General features: G+C 39.8%; 1 protein-coding gene across 1 annotated transcript in view; it reads left to right on the top strand.

Moving 5' to 3' along the window:
- Positions 1 to 6,070: 6,070 nt before the first annotated feature.
- LOC107697775 (prospero homeobox protein 1-like) overlaps positions 6,071 to 16,976 on the top strand; it is a 36,062-nt gene continuing 25,156 nt past the window's right edge. Inside the window, exons 1-3 of the mRNA XM_016498630.1 lie at positions 6,071 to 6,576; positions 9,175 to 10,970; positions 14,625 to 14,732. Coding sequence (XP_016354116.1) covers positions 9,243 to 10,970; positions 14,625 to 14,732 — 1,836 coding nt within the window. The 5' untranslated portion in view covers positions 6,071 to 6,576; positions 9,175 to 9,242. The remainder of the gene's footprint in view (positions 6,577 to 9,174; positions 10,971 to 14,624; positions 14,733 to 16,976) is intronic.

Here is a 16,976-nt window from a genome sequence, read left to right as displayed (position 1 = left end):
GTTTTTTTTTTTTTAATGCTTTGCATTGTGCAAAATTATCACAAATTATTACTGATGCTTCGTTTTCTATTGGTACGTCTCCTCGTTTACAGTTGGAGCAATGATGTGAACATGAGTTCCATCAATGGTTCCAGCAACTCCATGAAAGCCCACAATCCTCATAAAAGTGGCTTGTTTTTGCAGTATTGGCAGTCAGTTGGAAAGTCAATAAACTGCCATATATTAGTGGCCAAAAGTGATGTCCGGCCTAGGAAATTTGACATCTTTACCCTTACTTAAAAAAAAAAAAAATTTTTAAAAGTGCAAGATTTTGTATGCATATTGCATAGTTGCTTAGAGTCAGTTGTTTTTATTTGTGATAATAATGCAATGAAACCTGCCAAATTGTGCGGTCATAATTTTTTGACCATGCTGTTATACAAAGAAATTATGAACACATGCAAAAACAAGAGGACCAATGAAATATGAATAACCTATGTTGTAGTCAATGTGCCAATGTTGCCAATTTAGTGATTTTGTCACTAGATTTAGTGACTTCCAAAAATCAAAATAAATTTCTTGGACAAACTGGACATTTCTCTCCCATGATGTTATAAAGGCGAGTTCACTGATCTATATAAATATAAATATAGATCAGTGAACTCATCTTTATGAGGTCATCTAGTAACATTAAGTGACCAGTTTTAGCTTCTTTCAATTGAAAGCAGTTGGCAACATTGGTCAGTGTTTTTTTTTTTCTTCATATTTTGATGGTTTAAGTGACATGTGGGGTCAGAGAAAAAAAAATTTGTCAGTAACAAAAACAAATTGACTATCTTGACAATCAAGTTTGTATTATTTTATCAACTCCATATCTTCATATAACTCCAATATGCCATATCTTCGTTGGGAAGTGTTTGTCTCCTCCTTTTTGCTGCCGTCTTGTTACTCCTAACTAGGTTAGGAGACCTCTCCAGCTCTCTTAAATAATTTAGGAGCTGAGACCTAGTCTTAACACTTAGGAACCTTTATGAATCACTCTTATTCTTAAGTCTAGGATTAAGAGTAAAATTTACGTCATTCTTAGAATTTTGACACACTTAAGACTAAACTTTTACTCTGAGCGGCTTTATACATACGGCCCCTGAACCTACTTCAGTCACATTAGAGGGAATATCTCAACCTCCAGCCATACTTTAAACACCTTACATGTTGTAAAGCCATTATATTCTGTTACCTCACGTCTTGTCATCAGCCTGTTCTTTTGTTTTCCCTCCTTATTTTTCAGTGTGACAGTAATGGTTACATGTTGTAACATCGTTTCCACGTCCCGATATACCATATTCGATGCCCTGCTCCGACAATCTTGTAAATTAATCCAGCATGTCACATTGTCACATCGAGAGCCTCCCATTTTCGCGGAGTACCAGGGGTCTCTTAAACACTGCCCACTCTTAGTGCCACATCCTTTTTCCTGAAGACCTCCAAGACCTCTTCAAGCATAAGAGCTTTTAGCTAGCCTGCGCTAATGTGTACAATAATAGCTACTCCCTGAATCTTGATGGCCCCTGGAAGCTGACTGAATTTGTGCACAACAGCATCTACAGTGCAGTAATATTCCCCTTTTTATATCTATTCTTGTGTGCTGCCACCCCTAATCTAGTCTTATTACATCTCTCCCCTTCTATTCTCTTTGCCTCATATGGCCTTTCAATTTTAGCGTGATTAGTAAGGTGGAGGATATTATCTGTTCTGCTCAGAGACGTGATAGAATATTATGGAACAAGACTAATATTACAATTATGCAGTGCTTCACAACCAGAGACAAAGAAACACATATTGCTGCCATATCAGCACACAGACTTTGAGGCAAAAGTCTTGCAAAATGTCCTGTAGAGTACATAAACTTATGCCAGTACTCAAGGATTTTGTTTGTTTGAGCCTTTAAAGTACACTGGAGAGCAGTTGGTGTCTCACGTTAGGGTTCAGGTAGCAGGTCATAGATCAGAATGAAAGGGCAACATCAGTGTCCACACAGCATTAGATACTGTTTATCTGTTGGCAGTCTATCCCACTGATCCTCTCTTTACCACTAGCCCCCAGGACATCTGTAATCCACAGAAGTGACATATGAAGCCCAGTTGACTTCTTTTTTTCGCCTTGTTTGTTGATATTGCATCTGAATTGCTAATTTATTTGGGCTATCAACTTCGGTCCTTTGAATAAATGTATGCTCTAACTGCAGGATGGATTAAAGTTATACAAACCCTCTCTCAGTCAGTTATGCAAACCGCACCAGCTTACTATGAATAACTGAAGCATCTCGGAAACACCACAGCACGAACTTATCCTGAGCAAAACAAATGAAATAGAATAAAAATCTACTCAGTGTCAGCTGTGTTTCCGGATGGCCTTTAGACAACTACCCACAAAAGTGTCATGTTGCCACAAAAAATAGAAGGTTAGGTTGAGCTGTTTATTAAAGAACAAAACAAAACAAAAAAACAGTGTTTCCACTGCAATTAAACAATTGAAATACACCTCTTCTAAAAAGAGACAGAAATACGTCAGAGTGGGGCTCAAAACATCAATTCTGGTTCAAAAGCAAATATCTGTCTATATTTAGATGACAATAATAATTACATAAACAAATGAAGCCTCAAATCTCACTCAGTTTTACTTTACTAAGATAATTACTGAAATAATTACTAGCCTAACAAAAGCATCCCAGCAGGCACCGGACGTCTATGTAACGACAGGTTGACGTTGGACATGACGTCAGACAGACGTTGCATTTTGGTTGAAAATGAAAATCGGGTTGACGTCAATATTTGACGTTGACTTAACACTGGATTTTGGTTACACAACCTAAAAACAACAAAATATCAACGTCAGCTGACGTCGGTATTGGACATCAATTTAACATTGACATTAGACGTTGAATTTACATTGAATTTTGGTCACCCGACGTCGCAACCGAAATTTAACCAAATATCAACGTCTTATGACATTGTGTGCCTGCTGGGATGGTGCGAATTATGAGGTGGGGGGACGTATTCAGGAAGTGACAACTAAAGGTGTTTTTTGTGTTTTTATATTTTTCAATAGCGTTTTAAACACCGTACAATTAACCACAAAATTTGATTACAAGTTAAGATTGCGCTAAATGTAAACGCTCGCGAACAGAACACGCCATTACGCGAGTAGTAACCATAGCAACAGCTGTTCCATCGCTGTCAGAGTATCGGCGTGTACATCAACAAACACAAGTAGGCTACTGTTATCATTTATCGCGTTACTACACAACAAAATCGTTTGTGTTTTGTTTAGAACATTTTAAGATACTTGACGCTGCTACTGAATATGCGCTAGGGGCGCCAAAAACAATTCGGATTGCGCGAGACGAAATTCATCCGATCATTACTGACAGAAATTACCTTAAAAATGTCAACTTCCTTAAAGCCATTAAATAATTCGCACAGTGGAGAGATGTAGCCAGTACACAGAGTGAAGTCTGATAGCTGTCAAACTGTACCTGTCCAGTGCAGTGTTGAAGCAGGAGAATCAATGCAGAAACTCAGGCGCAGAAAGCAAATAGCCTAAAGTTGCAATGCTATCGGAATTTAACTCATGTCCAGTTCCAAATACAAAAAAACATTTCTAAATTAAAATGAGTAATTTATGTCGATATCTTTAAGTCCTTCTTTTCTCGTAATGTGTGGGCTGCGTGGAAAAAAAGGTCTGTGGAAGAGCAGGTGAGCACATTGTCTTTTCAAATAGACGGCGTCGAGAAACCGGTGTAGCCTAATCATTCTGTTGAGATAAAGTTTTCTTTTTTTCCAGTCTCTTTGTAAATATATTCTAATTCTATTTCTAGCTACAGTTTAATGCAAGAATAGTCCAACTTGGCAATGGCATTGACAACTACTGAATTATTGCGTAAAATTAAATCAATCACTTTCCGCACACATCTAACATTTATTATGATATTCGATATGACATTTAAGTGCTTAGTCTTTATCCCTCGCAAAATGCAAGCGAGTCCAAGACATTTAGTGACTGAGTGTCCAGCAGAAGGGTGACAGAGAGATCAGAGGTGGCGGTGTTAATAAACAGGTTTCCTCTACACCGAAGAGGCGTTTTCCTTCTCCAAACATTATTGCTTTAATGTTGTCATGTATTTTTCCACTAAGCTCGCACTCCGAGCGTGCCTTTGGGGAAAGATGCTAACAAAATAAGTTGGAACACCTGTTTTGGAAAAGAAATTCATTGCAGCTAAAATCCTGCCTCTACCCAGTCGTTTATTCACTCACAATAACATTTGCTTGTGACATGGAAACAACACGCCTTTCCTTTTGTCCTCGTTCAAGGAAAAGAAAAGGGCTTGTTGCTGTGAGAGTGAATCCTATTCTAAACTTGAAGGAGTTTTTTTTAAGTTATGAATAAAAATAAAAACACATAATTTAGTCAATCTTTGTGTACTGTTTTTTAGCGTGTACTGAAGAAGGAATACTGTCGGGAAAATATACTCACCATCAGGTAAAAATCTCGAGGGATGCATGTTATTAAAAATATGTAACATAGTAAAATCGTTAATATAGATAATAACATATGTGAATAATAATCGAAAATAATAATAATGAAAATAATAATTTGCATAATAATAATACAAATACAAAGTTTTGTTTTGAATGCATTTGCAGATGGCTTTTCTAACCCAAATTTCCTAAAGAATTTGGATCAACACGTACAGTAAATAATCTCATTAATAGGTCAAACAGCTGCGCTGCTGTCATTTGCTCTGACAGCCCAAACATGCATTGGAATGAATGAGACCACTGAAATGTGCTTTGGAGGATTTTTCAATAGCGGATTTTTTAGGATACCACAATTAATTACGTCTGGTATCACACGAACTGCTTGGTTTATTTTACATGTAGCATGTCATAACATAATTTGTTTTGTATCAATAAAGATGTTTTAATCATTACTCACGATGCTGTGCAGGGTCACTTCACATTTCGTTCAAACGAGCTGTCACAGAACACAATGCAGTGGCTTTAAACCACAAAAAAAGAAGAGGGGAAAACTTTTACATTTACTGAGGAAAACCAGTAATGTTCTGCGTTCTGAATACACTTTTTAATTTCAACAAAGAGCAGGAACAGCGACTACAGAAAAGTAGGTTAAGGCTTTGAGAAATCTGCTTACATGCTGAAGCACCTGATAGGATGGTGAGAAATCAACATTTGATTGGCTAATGGCTCTCTAAATAATGTTTTTTTCTTCCATAAAGCATAACTTTATTTTAGCGTGTTAATTCAAATCTATGAGCAAGACAGCTGTAAATGCAAGTTAATTGATAATGTTCACGTGTGCTACACAGCAACAGTCGGTGTAAATTTTCTGTGCGTAAATCAAACTTAATTTCTTCTATTACAGATACTATTTTATATCAGTCAAATTTTCATTAAGATAGGGACCGATTATAAAATGCTGGTTATTTATATATGCTTGCCTTGGTCATAAAAGCACACATGATGGATGCATGCCTTATTTTACAATAAGAACTTCCCATGCGTTTTGGGGATAATCTTACGGTTTTATCCTAGTAAGAAGTCTATTTAACCGTATTCAGATAACAATAAGAACATGTCAAAGCTTCAGCATGTTCTTCATCTGTTGACTGTGGAGGCTAGGAGGAGGGATCTAAAGTAAGAGCAAGGTCTTAAGTAGAAAGAAGCCCATAGCTCAAAGACAACCTTGGCAAGCGAAACTATTTTCACGAACCCGGGCACGCACGAGGTCGAGGCTGCGGTCACTTCTCGGGGCCTGCATACCACATTTCATGAATGTTGTGAGTTGGGTCTTATTTTTAAACATGGTGATGAAATATACTATTCGCATGAATTGCATTATATTATAATATAGAAATAATACGACAGTAATTAGAAATATATATATATATTTCTTGTATTTAATTTTCTGGGAAGAAAATGAAAGTTGCATTGCAAGTGCACTTAATAGTACACATTGGTGCGATTTATATTTCAAATGCATCATGCTGAGCATGCATCTACACTGAAGGAGTGTATACATTTCAGTCAGCACAAACCGCGCTTGTACATAATGTAAAGAATAACTTTAACAAAATCCACACAGCGAACATATTTTTGAAAAAAGTGCATATCCTTACAGATATCCCACAAAGGTCTCCGTATCATTCGTTTTTGCTCGAGCGGAGTCTTCAACTTCACTTGTTTTGTATTCCTCTAAATCCAGCGGACTGCTCTTATTGGTAGGTGCGAGCGTTACATCACAATGATTATGACGCGCCGTCTTCCTGCTTCCTTCAGCCGCGTCTTAAAGTGAATCTTGTTGGTGCGAGCGCGCGCTCTCAGCCTCCTCCTGGCCGCGTGCGCTGAGACATACAGTTTTCATGCAGAGAGAGGAGCGGCGCACAAGAGCTCTTTCTCTATCTCACTCTCTTCGCTCTCGCTTGTCCCGAGAAATTACAATATTCATCACAGGGCGAACAACCCTCTGTATTCTCTGTTACACTATCGCGAAGAAGCTCAATTCGCTCTCATCTTCAGAGTAAGTAACCTTGTCATTTGCACTGGCGCTGAGTTTGGTTCTACTACTGATGACTTTTCATGCGATGCGCTGTATCGCTTTATCCTTCACGCTCTTCGGTTGCTGTTAACTTTATCATAAACCCGTGTCATTTTGAAGGGACTGCATCCTTACGTTTTCCGGAAAGTAAGTATAAATACGCTCTTGTGATATTGCTTGTAGACTTTGGGGAGGCGACGCGAAACATTTACGTTCAGTTCTGAACTTGCCGTTTATTCTTCGCAATAGGACAGTCCGTTTCTTGTGGTCATAATGCCGTTTTTACATTTTCTGTATCTTTATTACTTCCGTTTGCTTTTTGTCAGTCGTCTGTTGTTTTATGACAATAACAAATTAACGCATAATTTACATAGATGCGCTCGCTGAATTTACGGTAGGCTATCTAGTAAAAATAAAGGTTTCGATAGAATAGGGTTTGCAGACTGTTGTCATAGGAGAATCTTTTAAGTTTCACAAAGAGCTTATTATTCACTAGTTGTTCAGAAAGCCTGTTATACTGCGTTAAAGAGCCGAGAAACAACGACAGTGAAGAACCTATAATGTAATATCAAGAACTTTTTTGATCTTCCAAACTGCCAACTACAAAATAATGGTTCTTGATAAAACGATGGCTATTTGCTGAAACCAAGGTGTTACCAAGAACCATTGATGAACCTTTATTTTTAGGAGCGTTAGCTTATACTGAGCCTCTGCCTTTTACTGCCACTCCAGCTTGACGCGTTATTCATCATCATCATCATCGTTTTCTGACGTGAAAGCCAGATACATCAAAGCTTTGCTTCAGTTTGCGGGTACATCAAAATCGTATGTTTAGGAAAGAATTGCCGGCGTATATAAAGCCGTAAAGTCTGTTTCAGACGTTTAGTGTCAAAATGAATGTCACGCACGTTTATAAAATATTTTAAGTTTGAGGTGTAGTGTATTACCCTATTCCTCTTAGGGCAGGATTTTCTATCAGGGCTCCGAGGAGAAAAAAATATATATAAATCATAATTTTCTTAAAATGTTATGACATTTCTAACTATGAACTAATCTTTCTAACTAAAGATATTTTAAATATATATATAAATATTAATGTTTCTGACGAAAGGTTACTGAAAAAAAATGACTAAAGGTGTTACTGCTCAAATCTAGCCGTTTTAGAGGTCTCTAGGTTGGCTGAGAGACTGAGTGGGGTTCTTGGGTCTTTAAAGGTTCAAACCCCCTATATCCGAGAACTTGCTGCATGGTGACTACATGTGTTGGCTATTTAACACAGCAACCGAATCGTGTGTGTTAACATATATATGTACTATGAATTACATTTTCTATCACAACTTTTTGAACTGAAGTTGAACAGCTTGAAATTTTTGGAAAGAAAAGGTGCGCATAGGACGCAATGGCTGTATGAGGTGAAAGACGTCTAAAACGAACAGATTTTGTTGCCTTTTTTCTTGACTTGTCAGGTGTCTATATTTAGTGGCAGCAAAAGCGGTATTTCCGATTTGTTTCATATTGTAAATGTAAACGTATGACTATGTTAATCGGTGCGTCTTGAAGCACAGTTGTTAAGTTATAGGCTTCGTCATATGGTGTATGTCACAGAATAGGCTATTAGATATTTATTCTAGATATTTGCAAACCTGGCCGTGCTGGTCAATATGAAGACACTATCACATTAAATTACTGGACTTTTTATTTTTCCTGTAACATTTTATTTGTATGTTTGGAGGAAGTAGTCGCGTTGTTCAATACCTGCTAGCAAAGCTGTGCACTTTATGTTCAGTGCAAGACGAAATACCCTAGTCTATTTAAAGTGTGTTACATTCATAACGATCAAAGCTACATATTTGCCTTTTTAATATGCACGGAGAACTCATACTTATTATCATCTGATTTAAGCGTTAGTATAATGTTGGCCAAGCTTAAATCACTGTCAACTTGTAAAACTAGCTTTTATTACACTATATTTTCCACAAAATGGGTTTGATTTGAATTTATTTGATCAACTGTAAACCAATTGTTTTTGTAAACCCAGAATTGTATTCATGAGGTGTATTATAGCCTACTTGTTGTATTATGAATTTTTTTTAATTAGATGAGGGAACATATATGTCTGCTAATCTCCAAAATATAATATTAAGGCCGCTACTGTAAGTGTCTTTGCAAATATCAAGGGTACCTCAAAACTTACCAAAGTGAGCAAAGCCTGCAAGTTGGCAGTGTGAGCACAATAGTGGTAGGACATGTCTGGCTAAACAGAGCAGTGTGATTTTTAACTGGTTCTTACATGAGAATACCTTTTGGTGTGCAGCTCTACATAGATTTGGGTATGACTTCATTTTTTTTTTTTAGATTATTCAAATAATTTGAATGACAAGTTTGTAACTGATCCTTATTATATACTTTTTGTGGTCAACCTCTTTGTCAATTTTTATTTAGTATACTATAGACTGACTTCAAATATTTTTAATACATTCTGTGTTGTTCTCTAGAACATTAGTCTATTTCAAACTGCATTTAGCATTGGCCACAAGACATATAAAGAAAATTATTCATCAGTCCTTTCTTTTTGGCTAGGTTCCCAGGGTTCTCGAGCTGTGCCCAGCTGACAGGCTTTCAAAGATGGCAGAATAACAGTTCCAGTGATGCCTGACCATGACAGCACATCCCTCATAAGCAGACAAACCAAGAAAAGAAGAGTTGACATAGGAGTGAAGAGGACTGTTGGGCAAGCATCTGTGTTTTTCACCCAAGCAAAAGCAACCTTTCTTAGTGCCATGAATCCCCACGGTTCCGAGCAGGATGTTGAGTGTTCTGTGGTGCAGCACGCAGACGGCGAGAAGTCCAACGTGCTTCGCAAGCTGTTGAAGAGGGCGAACTCTTATGAAGACGCTATGATGCCCTTTCCTGGGGCAACCATCATCTCCCAGCTTCTGAAAAACAATTTGACCAAAAATGGTGGCAGTGAGCCTAATTTCCAGGGAAGTGGCCTCTCGAGCACCGGTTCAGAGATCCAGCAGGAGGATGCTTGCAGCAATTCCTCACGGGGCAGCCCTCAGGAGTGCCTTTCACCATTCAACAGGCCCTCCATGACCCAATTTGAAATGGAGAGGCTAACAGATGAGCATCTTAGGGCCAAACGAGCCCGGGTGGAGAACATCATCCGTGGGATGAGCCATTCTCCCAGCGTCACACTCCGTGCAGGTGATAATGAGCGCGAGGGGGTAGCCCAGCCCCCAAGTCCTCGTGAGAACTACCGGGAAAACAAGCGCAAGCAGAAACTGCCACAGCAGCAGCAACAGAGTTTCCAGCAACTCATCTCTGCGCGCAAGGAGCAGAAACATGAAGAACGCCGGCAACTGAAACTGCAGCTGGAGGACATGCAGAAGCAGCTCCGGCAACTGCAAGAGAAGTTCTACCAGATTTACGACAGCACTGACTCTGAGAACGACGAAGATGGAAACATCTCTGAAGACAGCATGCGTTCTGACAGAATGGACAATCGCGCCCATGGCTCTGTCCCAGATCGCTCCGACAACGAGATGTCTGATGTGGATCCGGGGCACTTCCTGGATCGAGCATGCGCACTTATTCGGGTGCAGAACATGGCGACAGAGGGGGACAAACCCAAGCGTGATGGCTCACGAGGAAAGAACCAGGGACCAACCTCCATGCATGCAGAGGGCAAACAGCTAGCAGAGACGCTAAAACAAGAGCTCAATACAGCAATGTCCCAAGTAGTGGACACCGTGGTGAAGGTCTTTGCTAAGCCTCCACGCCCAGTTCCTCAGGTTTTCCCACCCCTGCAGATGCCCCCTGATCGTTTCGCAGTCAATGGAGAGAACCCAAACTTCCATACTGCCAACCAGCGCTTGCAATGTTTCGGTGATGTCATCATTCCTAATCCTCTGGACACTTTTGCTAGCCTGCAGGTGCCCAACTCGAATGACCAAACGGAGGCCCTGCCTTTGGTAGTGAGAAAGAACTCCTCAGATCACACTGGGTCTCTTCCCACACCTGGGGCTCACCACCATCCCTCCCTGCACCCCTCACCCTTATCTTCCACAATGGGCTTTAGTCCTCCCTCTTTCCGCCATCCTTTCCCCCTTCCTCTAATGGGCTACCCTTTCCAGAGCCCCTTAGGTGCCCCAGCAGTGCATTACCCAGGAAAGGATAGGTCTTCTCCTGAGTCTCTGGATCTGTCCAGAGAGACCACCAGCCTACGGACCAAGATGTCGTCCAACCACCTCAGCCACCATCGTTCCATCTCACCAACACACCCAGGGAATGAAGGCTTGTCCTTGTCCCTCATCAAATCAGAGTGTGGAGACCTTCAGGACATGTCTGACATCTCTCCATATTCAGGAAGTACAATATCCTTTAAAAAAAAAAAAAGCATTTTATGATAATTGTATTTTTATTTGTTTAGATAAAAAAAATTAAGACAGCTCTGATGAGAGTGCAGCTTAAATACCATATGAATGACAGACAGATCTTGAAAGACGTAAACTTAATTTCAATGAATCTCCATTAATTGGCACATTCACAATCAGTGTTCCTCTAGTAGTCCAAAGATTAAAAAGAGCTCAGTGGATGGAGGCTTTTAAGTGTGCGCTATATGGAGAAGTGCTGAAAGGCCCCGCCGTGGCTAAGATACCTCCCATCTTCTCTGTTCTCACACTATCACAGGGAGACTCACAATAAAACCCTCTCTTTCATCACAGCGCATGCAAGACTTTGTACATAAATGCTCAAAGCAAATCCTATTTCAAAGCCAGGAAGTAAAAGGACAAGTGGGATCCTTTGCTTAGAGGCCCTAGAAAGTTGTGTTAGAAGGATGGTAAAAGATCTCTGTCAGTGGAGGAGCGCTTCATTTAGGAGGATTTGTGCTCAGTTGGTGTCAACGGCAACAAGGGTAAAAAAGTCCCTACTGTTGAGCTTCGTAATTTAAAAAATTCATTCTCCCGTTTATTTGCTTTTATTTTACATTATATGTGAGCTCAAGAAAACAACAAAGCCTATTTCTTATGAACACCACCAGCTTGCTTTAGGTAAAGGTACACTGATAGCTGTTGCCTGGCAGTAGGTCTTTTCTTTTTATCCTGTTTCTCTGGTGTGAACAGGTGTTTGCAGGTAGCTGCTTTTCTTTCATCCCTTTCCCTCTTTTTAACCTTTTGCCAAATGGCTACTAGATCTTTGATAAGCTTCGAATTGTCAAAATGAACAAAACCAAATGTTCAATATAAAGTATTAAACAGTAATTTTTGAATCTGAAGATTAAATATTACATGATTTAATTTATTAATTGCATGATTACATTATTTATTACAATTAACTGGCAAAATAGTTGATCCTAACGACGCAAAGAGAATTCACCAAGTAAGCACTCTTCAGCTCAGAGAGAGTCTATTATTTCTGTACGTATACTTGCACACCTGCACAGTTGGGACCTGAACGACAACTTCTCAATATTTGCAAAATAGGGTGTTTAATCAAATATGAATTTCTATTCAAATTCTAGAAGAAACAACCAGCCAATTATCTTCAGCCATGGGCAGCATGATCTTCCTTGTCACGTGCTCTCTTTGCATCTCAAGAAAAATAGCCTTGTTCAGTTTCCCCCATCATTTGCATATAGAGAGACCGAACAGCTCTGGCACAGGGCTGTTGTAAGAATGGGGTGGGGGTGGGCGGCAGGTGAAGCCAGTTTGCATGTCTAATATAGTAGACGAGGACAGAGGTTCATGGTTGCGCTAGCTCCATGCTCAAGTGCTGAGGCAGCTATTGCACGTAGATTCAGGTTTCATCAATTAAACTGAAGCAAAGAAAACGTGCGCTATGAAGACATCGCTCAGATCACTTTTCAAACTCGCTTGCCAAAGTGGTTTAATAAAAGACCTTCTCGATTTCAAAATCACTTTGCCGGTGGAATGACACAATTCGAGTCCGTTCTAATTTATATATTTTTATGTCAGAAGATTGTCAAGTGATTCATCAAAGTATTTTTTTTCCAGCCGACAATCTGAAAACGCTTCCTATTCTATTTTTCTAAGCAAGAGCTAAAGTCTCTGCTGTAGTACATTTGTTGCTCTAATCTTTCATATTGCTGAACAGATGTCTAGCATTAATTTATGGATTTAGCATCCCTATGTCCTTTTCCCCTCCTTTCTATCCTTACACCTGGCTGTTGGATCACATTTCACTAGTTATTGTCTCCCTTACATGCAACATGCTTAATACAAAACCAGACCTAAAAAAGCCTGATGATGCAGTGCATCTATGGTGGCGTTGTTTATGTAGTATCTCATTTGGCTATAAACCACAGCTGCCCCATAGATCTCCTCCCCTGAAATACTTCATATTCATGTTTGCATTATGTCCTTCATTCATGTTGACTATGGGCCGGCTTGTCTTACACTGAGTGGGCCAGTGTTTACTCGATCTATTTTGTCATTTCGCATATTTACGTATCCTAGAAACAGCAGTATTTTTCTTGGAAGCCAGGTCTACTTGTAGAAAATGTGCGTTAGTTGAGTCAAGCCCCGTCGAGTCATCCCCAACACATTGTTCCCAAGATCCGTGACTGTTTGTTTTACTTAAAAGTAAATGTCTTGAATGTTAATGGCACTGAGTAATGAGATACCTGGGATTTATGAATGTTGTTAACAGAGCAGAGGAAGGGCAGAATGAACTGATATAATCGTCGCTCTGTAAATACTGCGTAGAGATTGAACAGTGGTAACTGCGAATGCTTCCTCACTGCTTTCAATGTGCGACACCCATTAGATTAAAGAGCATCTCAATGTGATTAATCTCTTGAAAAAAAAAATACAACTATGAAGGTGTTTATCAGCCCTCTCGTTCCAGACTCCAGTACAGTCTATTATTCGCTCCATTTCATGAAGAAGCACTTTTGAGAAGCGGCCCCGCTGCTTGGGCTTTTCCCTTCTCTTGGTTTTTAAATGAGCCTTTAGGTCCTTGAAAAATCTGACTTGTTGTGAAAAAGACAGCTTAACTCTCTCTCTCTCCCTCCCTCGCTGTTATTCACTGCTGTTATTTGCTGTATGCATTATGACAGATGGTAGGAAAGAGAGTAATGCTCTTTTGGTCTTCCCTATCAGCCTAATGGAGGTCACCTAGGGTTTTCCTCCTCTCCTCCTCTCTTGGCAGAAGGAACACGTCAACCTACATGCATACCATTATTAAAGAGGCTCACTGTTGGAAATTGCACAGACAGTCGATTTTTAGTGTTCCTTACATGTAGATGCATTTATTGTTGTTCTTATAACTTGCAACTGTTCCAGCGATTAGTGTTTTACATAACAGACACAGTGATGTACCGTATTCGGGTGTGAGCTGCCATGATGGTGCCATGCTTTATAGTGAAGGTGTGTGGGGGGGGGGCTAGGCGAGCGCTGGGTGAGCCTCTTAATTGACCTTGTGGGGGCCCATTGATTTAGCCCCACATGCATCTTCATTTTTGATAAATTATAAAGCCGTTAATTTGCAAAGGAAATGGCTGGGCCAGTCTGGAGCGCAGATGTGGCTAAAGCCGGCCTAACTGGCAGAGCGGGGGCCGTGCCAGGAGGCTCAGGGTGGAGGGTTGGGGGTTGGGGCTAATTGTAATGGGTAGATGGCTCTGGTTAGCCACGGTCTCTCCTGGGACCCCCCTCAGCTGCCCTCTGTTTACCAATCTAGAGGGCAGTGCCACCTCCAGATAAATAGCGCTTTTATTGGGATAAGCAGACGTTTATTGACTTGCAATGCTACATTGACTGGGACTCTGTAGGTGTTAATATGAAGTCGTCAAAATACGGAAATAATTAGGGATAGTTTGCAATGGTGTAATTATTAGCTTTTTTGATAAATACATGAAAGATGTAAGGTTGGCTTATTTTATGTTTATATGTTGTTTGATATTTTTATTTAACATCAGGCCATCATAAAGAAGTGCAAATGTGGTTTACTACCAGTGAACGTCTAAAATAATTCTATTTCTAAAAATTTCCTTGACATTCAAATTTCAAATCCAAGAGGGGCTTTCTCCGAACCATCTGAAAAAGGCCAAGCTGATGTTCTTCTACACACGCTACCCCAGCTCCAACATGCTGAAGATGTTCTTCTCAGACGTGAAGGTGAGTTCGCCATTGACCGTTAACTATGTCGTGTGAAGTAGCGCTGTCCCACTAGTCCAGATGGGTCCCAAACAGACAGCCGACTCCCCGACCCCTCCACTCCCCAATTAAAATAACTGGCCTTAATCTCCGAGAGGAGAACAACACGGCATAGCACAAGTCCCACTTTCCCTTTTACTCACTTACGCTTTCATTTTAAACACTGATCGTGAGATTACGTTTTTTACCTCTTTTTTTTTGGTCGCGCCACTACAGACAACTAGTCTCAGTTTCTGTTAACTTGTCGGGACGATAATTTCCAAGAGTTCCCATCCCCAACTGATCTGTGGAAGTGGGAGGCAGAGGGTGATAAGAGCTGAGAAAATTAGAGGTTCGGCAGAAACGAACAAACGAAAGCGGGAGGAGACGGGGAGGAGGAGGGAGACAACAAACAAAATGGAGCACAACAACACAAATAAAACAATGGCAGTGATTGTCTTTTATTTACAACTTAATTTGTTGTTGATGCGTCATACAGGGAGCATACGGAGGAGAAATAATGTGACAGATTCAGGCCACATTATTTAAATGAGGAGAGCAGGGTCCCCTCACTCCCAGCTGCCCCTGTGCCGGGTCCAGGGTGACCACCTCATCCTCACACACATGCTTCTGTTGCATCCATCTAAATCTGCCAGCAGCTTAATACTCATGTGAATGTACTGCCATTCATCACTCGCTGTTAGCGCTTATGCTCTGATAGGGAATGATATAATATCTAGAAAATAATATGAATGTAATATTTGAGAAAGCTGATTTATTGACAGACAGTCCTTTTTTAATTTTTAACTCTGATTTTAAGAAAACCTAAAAACTTCTTCTAATTCATATAGATGGTACCTTAATTTTCAGCCACAAAAGAGAAAGTTAATCAAAGCCTTAAATTAAAGACGGCCCAATTATAATTCCCCTTTAGACAAGGCGGTGAAATTCTGTACACATTAAATTAACATTTTGCAAAACAAGGTCAGTGTCCTGGGAGAGATGGTTTTTCAGGGCTGCTTAAGCAGACGGGAACAATAGGTGGCATGTGTTTCTTGGATCAACTAGTATGTATGTAAGGGAATTAAGCATAAATTACTGACTAATTACGGCTGTATAAGCCCACGAAAGTTACAGGAATTAGTGATTAAAGATGTTAAGGCACCATAATGATGGGGATCTAAATAGGAAATAATGACTGCGGGAAATAGGTTGATTTGACAACTGTTTTACCTAAATTGTCTGTAATCGGATGATAAAAAAAAACCATTCTGCCTTTGTACTAGAGCAACTATTTAATGGCCTAATTAAACAGAAATGTAGAATTAACTCTCTCTTTTTGAAAAGTACTGTGAATGTTTAATAAAATACAAATTACAAAACAATTACAACTTACAAGAATAGTGAACTGTGTATTTGTAATACGCTTAAGACAAAAAAAACATCAATTAAAAAAATGAAAACTTTTTTTTATGCTATATACACATACATACACATATATAGTCAATGCTGTACAGTCTGCTGTTACAGTACAGTTGTAAATGTACTAAGGCTAAAAGCGTGAGTCAGAGAGAATTTGACTTTAACCATGATGGTGATGATAGATTGTAACTCAGTCAGGAAGAGGAAGCTGCTTCTTACAGGTAGTGCGGCAGCAAGCAAGAACATTTCCCACTTATGACTTCACATAGTGAGCCAGTGGTCATAAAGAGATGAATACAGCCTCCCTTCACAGGAAAGCTACAGGAAACTGTGACAATTCACTGATTTTAGCTCTTATGTAATGGATAATACTTTTGTCTCTCCTCAATATCTCTTTTTCACAGTTGTTCCTTGAACTGTTATCTGTTATCATATTTGTCACACAGAGTATTATAGGACACACTCCTGCTTGTGATGGGTCATTATCCTAATGTGATTTACCGCCAAACTACCATGTTCATCCTTTACACCTCGCTCGCCCCCTGTATTTCTTCCCAATTTAATCACCATAAATCTCATATGGCATATTCACATCATGGAGGGGTGGTCCACTGGGCTGGTTACAGTAGCCTTTGAGGGCTAAATAAGAGAGGGTCAAAGGTTAAGAGGAGTATTAGCAGGAAGATGGTGTGACACTGATTATGAGCAGTCAAAGCAAGTATGAGCAGGGGTTATGTCACCCCGAAAGGGTCGAGGCATATACGTTTCAGCAGGACAGCTCCAGTAAGGTCAACCGTAGGTCAG

This window comes from Sinocyclocheilus anshuiensis, unplaced genomic scaffold (assembly GCF_001515605.1).
Source record: "Sinocyclocheilus anshuiensis isolate Anshui unplaced genomic scaffold, SAMN03320099.WGS_v1.1 scaffold446, whole genome shotgun sequence".
Classification (NCBI taxonomy): Eukaryota; Metazoa; Chordata; class Actinopteri; order Cypriniformes; family Cyprinidae; genus Sinocyclocheilus; species Sinocyclocheilus anshuiensis.
Note: the sequence above shows the minus strand (reverse complement) of the source record. Positions and strands in the feature narration are given on the sequence as shown.